This window comes from Epargyreus clarus, unplaced genomic scaffold (assembly GCF_041222505.1).
Source record: "Epargyreus clarus isolate Ecla_fem2 unplaced genomic scaffold, WU_Ecla_fem_2.2 ptg000026l, whole genome shotgun sequence".
Taxonomy (NCBI): Eukaryota; Metazoa; Arthropoda; class Insecta; order Lepidoptera; family Hesperiidae; genus Epargyreus; species Epargyreus clarus.
The window spans coordinates 7,252,148-7,263,598 of NW_027332233.1; the positions used below are offsets into that span (position 1 = coordinate 7,252,148).

At 31.8% G+C, this 11,451-nt stretch overlaps 2 protein-coding genes across 3 annotated transcripts; one reads left to right on the top strand and one right to left on the bottom strand.

Annotated features, from left to right (window-relative positions):
• Positions 1 to 547: 547 nt before the first annotated feature.
• On the top strand, positions 548 to 9,588 carry LOC140753190 (protein phosphatase 1G). 2 transcript variants are annotated; one of them, XM_073087633.1, is made up of 10 exons: positions 548 to 770; positions 1,068 to 1,302; positions 1,436 to 1,509; positions 1,982 to 2,105; positions 2,636 to 2,820; positions 3,183 to 3,426; positions 3,751 to 3,972; positions 4,795 to 4,929; positions 6,400 to 6,809; positions 7,028 to 9,588. In XM_073087633.1, exons 1-10 carry the CDS (start codon positions 660 to 662, stop codon positions 7,265 to 7,267), a joined length of 1,980 nt encoding a protein of 659 aa, XP_072943734.1. In that variant the 5' UTR covers positions 548 to 659; the 3' UTR covers positions 7,268 to 9,588. The 2 variants fall into 2 exon arrangements, with proteins under 2 accessions (XP_072943734.1, XP_072943733.1); XM_073087632.1 differs by having other exon boundaries at positions 549 to 770; positions 1,418 to 1,509.
• LOC140753195 (intraflagellar transport protein 20 homolog B) lies at positions 9,512 to 11,063 on the bottom strand. The gene is made up of 3 exons (XM_073087640.1): positions 10,793 to 11,063; positions 10,459 to 10,613; positions 9,512 to 10,157 (listed from the first exon to the last, which is right to left on the bottom strand). Exons 1-3 carry the CDS (start codon positions 10,914 to 10,916, stop codon positions 10,041 to 10,043), a joined length of 396 nt encoding a protein of 131 aa, XP_072943741.1. The 5' UTR covers positions 10,917 to 11,063; the 3' UTR covers positions 9,512 to 10,040.
• Between the last annotated feature and the right edge of the window lie 388 nt (positions 11,064 to 11,451).

Below are 11,451 nucleotides of genomic sequence, written 5' to 3' on the forward strand. Positions count from 1 at the left end.
AAATTTTATTAATGAAAAAATAAACTTGTTCATTGTTATGTTATTTTTAGAGTTCCTTTGTGTTTAGAATAATGATTTCATCTTATGCAAAGTGGGGTTCTCCCAAGTCAGAGACTAAGTATATTCTATAGAATATATTTAGTCTCTGCCATTGTAATGCACTAGCAATTAGAATTTTTAGTATGGTTTCTTTTAAAATGTAAGTAATTATTTCTAAGTAAATAATCGATGTATTGAAGAAGTTAATAAAATAGTGCCAATTTACAAAAATATTGGTTGCTTAGAGTAAATGGGAGGTTTTTCGTTTGATAACGGCTAGCGGCTGCGTTTGGCTGACGCAGCTTATTAAGTTGTTGCGAGTACAAGCTAGAAAATCAAAATATTTTTGTACTAGATGTCATAAAGGTATACTTATGACTTATGTAAATGCAAACAACGAATCTTAAAAAAAAAACAAATTAAGATTTTATTTACGACGTTAAGTAGAAATTGATAATATACTTTATCTGTTAAAATTCATAGCCAAATGCCAGCCAACTGCCAATAATTTTATCTGTGTATACGGCTTTTTGCTTTGCTTGCCGCCTGCGCGATATTTGGAGGGTCTTCGCGCGTCAGTTAATTTACAACCATTTAATTCATGCGCCTATTTTGTCAACATGGGTGCCTATTTATCTGAGCCTGTTACTGAAAAACTATCTAGTGATGAATCTAGTGCTAAACTGGAATGCGGCGCGAGCTCAATGCAAGGATGGCGTGTCAACCAAGAGGTACGGTATTGTTTCTACAGTAATTATACAGTCCAATCTTCGGATACGCCGCATTATACTCATTACTTTGTAATTTATGCTAGACAATTCTTCCGGATATACGTTAGTACTGGTTGCCTCGTAGAATTTATTCATAGGCAGACGGCAGATTCATGTTAGTTTAGCAACTTAAGTTTTCCCATACAGTAGCGCGGTGTCATGAATGGATGTGGCGAACGATTGCCACAATTCATTGTATTACCGTCTGGAATGCAACGAATTAGCTTGCATAAGTTATCTTTGTTGTATATTTTGTAGGATGCACACAATACAATATTGGACTTTGATATGAACACAGCGTTGTTCGCGGTTTACGATGGTCACGGGGGCGCGGAAGTAGCTACATATTGTTCACAAAAATTACCTGACTATATCAAAGACACAGAAGCATACAAGAATGGGGATATTGAGAAAGCATTGTCTGATGCATTCCTTGGTTTTGATGCCACTATTGCCTCGAAAGAGGTTATGGACATACTCAAGGAACTAGCAGGTATGTTTTGATTTCAATCACACTTGTTGTTGTTGTTTTTATTTTGCACCATTCTGTTTTTATTTGCAAATTATTTTATTTTCAATGTAGGCGACTAATTGATTTTTCTTAATAGGAGAAATAAATCCACCAGGTCCTAGTGACAATGAAGAGTCTGAAGATGATAATGTTGATAATCTGTTTCAAGAGGCACATCTTCCTTTGCAGGTAATATTAAGATCTTAATAGTACTACTAAAATCATGCAACTATATATCTATGTACTTTACTATTTTGTGCCCTCACAAACAAGATAAATTTTGTATAAGACTAATTCCTACTTTTAAAATAATATTCCCTTATACTTTATGGTGAAATATCCTTAAAACTACTAATTGTCTGTAGTAAAGTTTGTTACTAAGTTTTTATAAAAAACTTTTAGACATAACTATAAATATTAACAACTTCCTAATCCTTCCTTCCTTCCTTCCTAATCCTAATGCAACAAATTAACAATTTATGTATTAAAACTTTCATTTATACTTCATTAAAAACATTTATCTTAATCTAATCTAAGAGGCAATGGTGCAAGGTTAATGTCATTTATGATATAGAACTTGATTTTATTATCACACTAAGCAATTTTCACATTATTATACATTACTCAAGTCCTACATTACTAATCCACATATTACTTACAGGATGTGCTCGCTAAATATGAGAATAAGCTGAGCACACACCACCGAAATCGTCTCGGAGAAACAGCAACACCCTTATCGCCATGTCTACGTGCCAAAAAGAATGCAGAGGAACCAGGTGGCTCTGGTATGTATGCATTTATATTACTTTCATCCTTATCAAGCCATTACAGATCCCACTGGTGGGCACGGATCTCCTCTCTTAAAGAAAAGGATTAAGTCAAAAGTTCACCATGCTAGCCAGCTGCCTGATTTACATACCTTTGAAGACTTTTTAGGAAACTCAGAGGTGTGTGCATGGGATTTGAACCTCAGGCCCTTCAATCCAGAGGACGAGGTTCTTAACCTCATATCAATGTTTATATTACTTTATCTGTTTATAAAATATAATATACACATAAAATTTAACATGAACAGGTTATTTACAGACATTATGGTATTTGTAGGAACTAGGAACCTTGCAGTTTACTAGAATGCTGAGCCAAGCTTACATTATGCATGAAGTTTAACACTTATGCATTTTACTGATACACATCACATAATATTTTTTCTCAGAGTATAAAATTATAATCATAAGATGTTGCTGTTTTCGTATTTTCCATTTTTTTGCCACTTTCTATATAAGTTACATATATTACAATAAGTATCATTCTTCAGGTCTTGGGGCATCCAGTTCCTCTTCAGAGTTTGCTGTGGCAGCCGGCTCAAGCTCTGAGCAGGATGGTGTTGAAGCCTCTTCCAGCAAAAATGGTTTGGAGAATGTTGAGAAGAATGTCGAGGATGATACTGGTGGTGTTTCATCCACAAACTCCAATGAGGAAGACAAAGATGTAAATGGAGAGGTACAATTTCCTATATATTTCAATTGTAGATGACAACTGGTATTACAAACCTGAGGTTGGCCTTCAATCCTTAAGTAATATTAACTATGAATTACTGTGATTTATTGAGGAAAGCATATGATATGGATATTCTATGGTTTTGTCATTATAATTTATGTGAAAAAAAATCGGACATGGTTTCCAATGATTTGTTAGATTATCAAATAGTAATGTAGTTGTCAATTTAGGTGTTCATTGTTAGCATGTAATTAAAGATAAAAGTTATTGTTGTGCTTGACTGACTCCATAATGTTATTTATAGTATTTTATGCTTCAACTGCAATAACAGTTGCACCAATTTAAGACCTACAAACACTTTATAGGTTTCAACTAGTGAGCCAGATGCCAAAAAGAAAGATGTAGCTGCGATGGACGTAGATAAGGTGATCACAGACGCACCGGACAGTTCTGGTGACAATTGCCGCCAACCCGAACAGAGTGGGGATGCCAAAGATAGTGTCACTACCTGCAATGGAGAAGTGACTGATTCGAAACAGACTGATGGAGAGGAGGACAATATTACATCTTCAAATGGATCTGCTACACCTGTCAAATCGGAAGGCAAAGGTAAATTGATATATTGTGTATCATCATAATATTTCACAGAAATATTTAAATGCTGTAACATTCTTTAGGGGATTGGATGAACTAAATATTTTTATAAAATATTGTTTTAAAAACTAAGCGATTTAAAAAACAAGCTTTTCACATTGTGTGCAACTGTCAAACATATTTACCTTGATCGCTATCAACAATTAATAGATTCACTATATTGAACTGATTACCTATATTGTGTTGGCCAGTTTATCGATCTTAACTAAATAAAAAACTTCATTACTTATTAGGATATTTCTCCATAATCTTTTATTAATTCTCACATCATCTACTTAGTCAAGGTCTCACCAGTATCAAGTTCAGACAAGCCTGCCCCCGAAAGGCCCAAGAAGTCTAAAATGCGTCGCGCCGCCGCCGCCGTGTATGAATCCTTACTGCGGCAGGCCTCAGTTGAGGATGAAGATGACAGTGACTCAAATGATGAGACCTTCGAGGGTGGAGAGGTGGAATCATCTGACGAGGAGAATGTTAATGGGGTTGAGGACTCCTCGAATGACGGTTAGTGGTAATAGTGTGTGCCACGCAGCATCATCTCATTGCCGCCTAACAACATCATATTTACTTTTTTTTTATTAATGCAAGAAGGTGCAAATGGACAAAATAGTTTAAATTTCCGATAACTTAGTTTTGTAATCTTAATATGTTGTAAGAGTCCATATTCCTAAATTGAATTAAAAAGACATTTTTTTTCTCTTTTACTGTTTCATCACTCTTACATTGAAATTTTTGTTATATTACAAATACCATATAGTACATAGAGAATAAGTAGAAAGTAGTAAACCACACATTTTAGATTTATAATTATATTTAGCTTCTTTTGCTTGTGTATTGTAATTTTGTTATATAGTAGATTTTGTTGTGTTCTGTTGTTGTTGTAGTAAAAATTAAACTTCATTTTTGGAGATGCGAAAGACATATTATTGTTGAACTAAAATAATTGAACGGTTTATATAGTGATTTATATACAAAAAGTGATTGGTATTTGCTACAAGTATTGTAAGCATATTGATTGTCTGGATAGATCTAGTGGCTAACATTACTCTCTATATTTTCAAACTATGAATCAAGTGAACAAATACATTGTTCAACTTGTTTGCTGTCACTTTTTGTATGAAGAAGTCGGTTAAAAATATAAATTGACTTGTGCTTCGCGTTTTTCTGTCACTCCCTAAATGCGGCTTACTTTTATAGTTTAGGAACTGAAACAAAATTTCCTTTTACAATTGTTCAATCCCTTTGTAATAATTCCTAAACTACTACCAATCTTCCCGCCTCGTTTTGTAATAGCTATTTAGTTTTATCAATGAACCTTCTTCTCAGGGGAAGGAGAGGAGGAAGAAGATGAAGAAGATTATGAAGCGGAGTCCAGTGATGAGGATGGTGAAGAAGATATCTCTATGAATGAAGAACCTGGCAATGACAGTGGTTGCACAGCTGTTGTGGCTCTGCTACGAGGTAATGTATCCTTTAATGTATTCTATGAATATAAGGCTGTATACATGTATATGGACAGACTCAGATAGTACAATGTGTTTCCCTTTTCTATCAGACATCAATGAATAAGAAGTATAAAGACTAGAGGTTTCTATGAAAGTGTGTATGTGACATGCTTGCATAATAAACAACACATATATAGTCTGATTCATAATTAGGTGTCCAAAATGTAAACAAAGGTGTTGACCTATCAAGAAAATAAGTTAGAAATGGTAGTTTCTTATTTTTGTCGATATTAAAGTAAGACAACAATAATAAAATAATAATCTAAATAAATTAAGATTAATTCACATTTTCTAATATTTATATCACCTCAATTTCGATCCATACAGTAATAATAATAAAAAACAAAGTTTATGGTAGAAAATTAAAATGTGATAATGGTAACACAACCGAAATCCAAGACATTTCTTGTGCTGTCATTTTTAAGTTTCGTAACTGATATTATTAATTTTCGTGATTGTGATCGAAGTCGAATGTTTTCTCGTTTACATAACGCGTTTGCTAAATTGTGTATATTTGTTAAATTTTCGTTTTTTTGTTGAGTTTGTTAAAGTTTTTGTTTCTTGTCAATTTTGACAGTGACATTTCTTTGTTTACATTTTGGACACCTAACCTATTTTGGATTTTTGGAGACTATAGTCTGATTCATAATTAGGTGTCCAAAATGTAAACAAATGTCACTGTCAAAATTAACAAGAACCAAAAACTTACAAAAACAACTATACACAATTTAACAAACGCGCTATGAAAACAAGAAAACATTCGAGTTCGATCACAATCACGAAAACTAATAATATCAGATACGAAACTTAAAAATGACGACACAGGAAATGTTTTCGATTCCGATTGTGTTACCATTATCACATTTTAATTTTGTACCATAAACCTTGTTTTTTATTATTCTTACTGTATGGAACGAAATTAAGGGAATATAAATAAATGAAAATTAATCTTAATTTATTTAGATCATTATTTTATTATTGTTGTATTACTTTAATATCGTCAAAAATAAGAAACTACCATTTGAAACGTATTTTCTTGATAGGTCAACACCTTTGTTTACATTTTGGACACCTAATTATGAATATAGTTAATTAGTTTTAATTAACAATGTTACTTAAACATTCATAATTTTTAGCCAGAATCTTTTGTATAGTATTTAATAAGTAACAGTCATCTAGAGATGTAAGTAGAGGTGTAAGTTCATTAATTACAATGCACCACAAAACTATGATTCATAATACACTTTTAGTTGTGTAGTTAATGATCTTATGATGATGATGATGAAATTTATTTATTGCATTTATGTATAATACATTATATTTTATATTACAAATCTTAGAGAATAAATAAGAAATTAATTAAAAAAAATATATTACTGTGTATACATTATACTAAGCAGTATAGTAATATACTTCACGTTTTTAGGTAATGAGCTATACGTAGCAAATGCTGGAGATTCTCGCTGCATCATATGTCGAGAGGGAAAAGCCATTGATATGTCAATTGATCACAAACCAGAGGATCAACCGGAACTGGATCGAATAACAAAAGCAGGCGGTAAAGTCTCTAATGACGGCCGTATTAATGGCGGCCTCAACTTATCCCGTGCCATTGGTGATCATTCCTACAAACAAAATAAAGAGTTGGATGCTAAGGAGCAGATGATCACAGCTTTGCCTGATGTCAAAACATTAACAATAGATCCCAGTAAAGATCAGTTCATGGTGCTAGCTTGCGATGGAATTTGGAATTTCATGTCTAGTCAAGATGTTTGCGACTTCATTTTGCCAAGGTTGACTGAAGGCAGGGAAAGGCTATCACAGATTTGTGAAGAGGTATGTGTGATTTGAATTGAATTATATACTTTTTGTCTAAAAGAGTAGGAATTGAGCATGTAGTCTAGTTCAGAGCTGAACGTAGAATGGTTTTAACACCTGAAATGAAATTCATGTAATATAATATTGTATATGAACCTATTACTAGCCAAAAATGTGACTTTTTATAAATGTATGTTGTGTAGATTGACAAAGGATTTCTATATATTAACTTCTAGATGTTCGATCACTGCTTGGCTCCGAGTACGATGGGCGACGGCACAGGCTGTGATAACATGACAGCTATCATAGTGCGCTTCAAGGATGGCATCATAGCAGAGGCTGGACAACACACGAGCACTGATGGCGCCAAGAAACGTGCAGCCGAGGAGGAACCAAGCACTGATGAGCAGCAAGAATCGAAACGGCAAAAGTTTGATGATTCACTATCAAGTTCAGTTGTGACTTCAAGTGTATAAGTTCACTCTTCTTATAAGAATACAGTGTTTGACCTGCCACATTGTACTGTGAACAGTTCGATGACTTTAAATTAGAAATCAACACTACATGGACATATTAAAAAAAGGGTTCCATAAACACACTATTGGAGGTAGTTTTCGAAAGCAAGACTTTTATAAGGTACTACTATCATTATTGATTATTTTTGTAGATTTCTCTCCTCTTCAAAGTCAGTTATAAATTTTTTAATCACTCTTATAGAAGTTGTTATAATTATCCCACACTACTAGGTTAAAAATAAATGCATTTTGAATATAGACAACTGGCCACAGGATAGTAATGATTGAACATTGAGACATAACACAATGACTAGTATAATGCATTTTAATTATTAGTAGAATAGATGACATATTTTTGATTGTATAAATTATTGGTGAAAAACATTTTTAATAAGCTTATAATTATACAGTCAAGAATAAAAATTGAGCGTAACAATACGACATTTTTTTGTCAAAAAAATCAAAATAGTATGTAAAAGTAGATAGTTCCACATGTGACAATATTATACGAAAATTAAACATCAATGAATGGTCATTGTTTCAACAGTCCATGTTTAAATATTATGGACCAAATTGGATACTATTCTTTCTATTAACAAAATAAAAGAAATATCTTATTATTTTTACCAAAGAGTGATTTTCTGAGGTTGGCAAAGTAAGATCTGCAAATACGTTTGCAACATTTACCATCAGAAAGCATGTGGTGAAATTTCTAACTATAATCTTGACATTACTGTTTATTTCTGATTCCAATTCATCTGTTGAGAATAATTCTGCTTAATATGTATTACGTCGTATTTAATAGTGAGTATACAATTAATTAAGGAGAAGGATAGCTCCAATGATACATTTTAGAACTGACTTGTTGATGATAGTTATAGTTTGTAAGTCTTAAGTATAAGGTTCTGAATATTTCTAGGGAACACATCTTATTTTTCATTTCATATACATAAAGATACTGGTATTACTATTTAATTCTATTTTTTGTTTGCCGGAGTAGGTACAATTTAGTTTCAGTACATTGATTTTAATTTATCTTTATTATGTGTGGACTTTTCATAATATAGAATATAGATACAGACATTTTTTAAATCGAGATATATATTTTGAATGACTATTTAAAAATTGAGTCATTAAATCGAGTATATACTGATTTAATACTTGTCATATGACATTTTGTTTAAGTATAAACAAATAATAAATGAATGGTATCACTTATATTACTATAATCTTTTCACTTAAATATTTGTGAACTTTAAAGTGTAAAAATGCCTCGAATTCTCAAGGTATAATCTGCCATGAACATCTGAAGAAGCTTATTAATTTAACCAAAATCATGTCTTAGAATTAAGATGATGTTACGCGTCAACAGCAATAAAATTATAATTAGGTTATGGACTAGTGGTGGCTGCCTTTATAATGGATGTGATTAAACTTTACTAATTGTGTCAGTGTTCAAAGGCTATAAGCCCATGATCGTATATTCCTCCTATTAAACTTGTCTACCAAAACTAAACTTTCAATAGGCAGCGGAATTTTATTAATGTGTAGTTAGTTTCTTTGCACTACAAACAGAAAGTGAAACATACGATTTATTAACATGTTGATAACTGCCGATATTCTAGATCTTTCTAGAGCATCAGCATACCTTATTCGAAAAGCATTCGAGAATGCGAGGCTACTTTCTATTTAGAAAAGTTGTCTGCAGAATATAAAAATTCTCAGTGTGCTTATTATTTTTTTTCATAAGTAGTAAGTTTAAATGGAACTTTATTTTGTAACTTTTTGACGTGTTTGTAATCAAGTGGGTAAATTAAGGACAATTGTGTAAAAAATAACATTGGCATGTTCCTATGTAATGTTAATCTAAATTGAATATTGGCATCAAAGAAATATAATATGTACATATCGATTTCTGAGTCGAGGCCGGCCGGAGCACAGGCATTCCAAAATATCGAGTTATCTTCTATTGGTGCCTAAAAATGTAATCGATCATTTGCACGAACTTTAAAATAGCCTCGAATCAGCAGTCGTACTTTACATATTTGAATTTCGTTGTTTGAGTATGTTATGATGTAGAAAATAAAGTTATATTTTTGTAATCGCAAGTACTATTAAACGTTTATTGATAATGTGGTCATGTCTATGTTCGAAGCAAAAATATTAAATTCAATTCATTTGTAAAATAGGTTGTAATGAAACCAGTTAACAGCGCGCAGCGTTTATTCAAGAAGTGCAGTGTGTTTTTCAGTGAAAATTACAATTATACAGACAGTAACGAACGATTACATTTTATTTCATCATTCCCTTAGCTACGTTAAAACAGGCATTGCAAAATAATATTGCAAAAGATAGTTCATATTAAATGGTATGAAGGAAAATAAAAAAAGACCAATAGTGTCCTCCTTGCAGGCTGCAGAGTTCAAAATAAAGTAATTAATGGATGACTAAAACGTCAAAATAAAATGTTCAGATACAACAGGATTTCCATACTCCTATGATCGTATAAAACAGTTACTTTTATTATTAAAATATCGAAAGTCAACGACTTTATTTTTTTATTTATCTTCAATTTAGTTTCTTTAAATGTTGCCAAGATCAATATAAAATGCTATGATAATGACCTTAATTGCCATAGATGGCAACTTTAATTTAAAGGCCAAGACAACTGATTTTTTAAAATAGATAAAAACTTAATATTACAACTTTTATTGCAAACTTATCTTCTTTCTACTTATCTAAGTTGTGTTAAATATTCAATAGTTTCCATTTGAGTAGCTTCTAGTATTTGTAACGCGTCGTATTCATTATCCAACTGCTCTAATGTCAAAGTTTTGTCACTTATCTCTGCCTGAAATAATAGAAACGCGCATCACGGTCAAGAAACATTGTCAAAATTACCTTATAATATTTTTTGATAGATAGCTTTAAAAGCATGCATACGTTTTCGTACTAGATATCCGAAATGTGAAACCCTGAAACTTTTAATTATGTTTAGCCAATCAGCACAAAAGTTGGGCCATATAAAATTGTTATCTGGGCGCGCATAAAGCCATACCTACACATATACATACAAGCTATCCCATACATTTTAAATAAATAACACTATATTCGCTATTTTTAAATTTTAAAATAAATTTCAGTTTCCTTACTTGCAGTTTGGCTTGTTCACTCTCTCTTTCTTTTGTGATAGATTTAAGAAGATTCATAGAACCTATCGCAGCCATTTTTTGCTTTTCCACATTATCACCCAATTCTTGTAACATTTCTAACAAAGACTTGATTGTTTTTCCAAAATCTTGTACTTCTGTTAAAATAAATAAAGTTTTGAATGAGGAGCGGTATTTTTATAGAAATTTATTACGGACCTAGCAAAATTTAAGAAAAAAAGTCGAATGCAATGACCATTTCATAAACAAACGCGAGTTTTCATAATTAAAACTGAAAACTACAACAGCGTACATTTTATACCCTTTAAATACTTACTTGTTTCATAATCTTTGCACGTATCTTTTAAATCTTCTGTTTCTTTCACAACAGAGTTTTCCAATACTCTTATCTTATTAATATCATCATAATATAGGTGTACCTTTTGTAGTTCTTCAGCCATTTATAACTCGAATAATGTTTACTAAATAGCAAAATACTGCAAAACTTTCAAGAGGTAATCTATGAATGTTGGGGATCTATTCGACGACGTAAAAGATAATGTTTGGTGTGAATCTAGAGAAATATTTTTATTTCCTATTTTACCGCATAAATTGATTGTTGTATACTTCGTTACCTAGCAACATAATGTTGTTGTTAAACAACAGATGTCCGGATAGTTTAATCTTGAATTATTAGTTATCCGGTTAATCGGATTGTGGTGTATATAACTGTTATTTTCAAGACTTGTTACAATAATATATAAAATAACATTATAACAATTATAATAATATAAAAAAGAGAATAATAATAATATAACCATGTTTAAAATTAAATATAAATTAAATATTGTGGTGTTGGAAACAAAATGTTTCCACTAAATAATGACATTAATTTTATCTTTAGTACTATAATAAAAATTCATGAATAAAGGAAGGTAAAAGGTAAAGGCTAGTGTAGCAAGCAAGCAAGACGGGACTTCGTACCCACCGGCCTCT

Excerpts from the sequence above, each read along its gene's own strand:
- LOC140753195 (XM_073087640.1), bottom strand. The coding sequence starts at position 10,916 with ATGGCTGAAGAACTACAAAAGGTACACCTATATTATGATGATATTAAT. Across the intron at positions 10,614-10,792 it reads GTGCAAAGATTATGAAACAA|AAGTACAAGATTTTGGAAAA; the intron begins GTAAGTATTTAA and ends TTATTTTAACAG. Across the intron at positions 10,158-10,458 it reads GTGAACAAGCCAAACTGCAA|GCAGAGATAAGTGACAAAAC; the intron begins GTAAGGAAACTG and ends CTATTATTTCAG.
- LOC140753190 (XM_073087632.1), top strand. The coding sequence starts at position 660 with ATGGGTGCCTATTTATCTGAGCCTGTTACTGAAAAACTATCTAGTGAT. Across the intron at positions 2,821-3,182 it reads ACAAAGATGTAAATGGAGAG|GTTTCAACTAGTGAGCCAGA; the intron begins GTACAATTTCCT and ends AACACTTTATAG. Across the intron at positions 4,930-6,399 it reads TGTTGTGGCTCTGCTACGAG|GTAATGAGCTATACGTAGCA; the intron begins GTAATGTATCCT and ends TCACGTTTTTAG.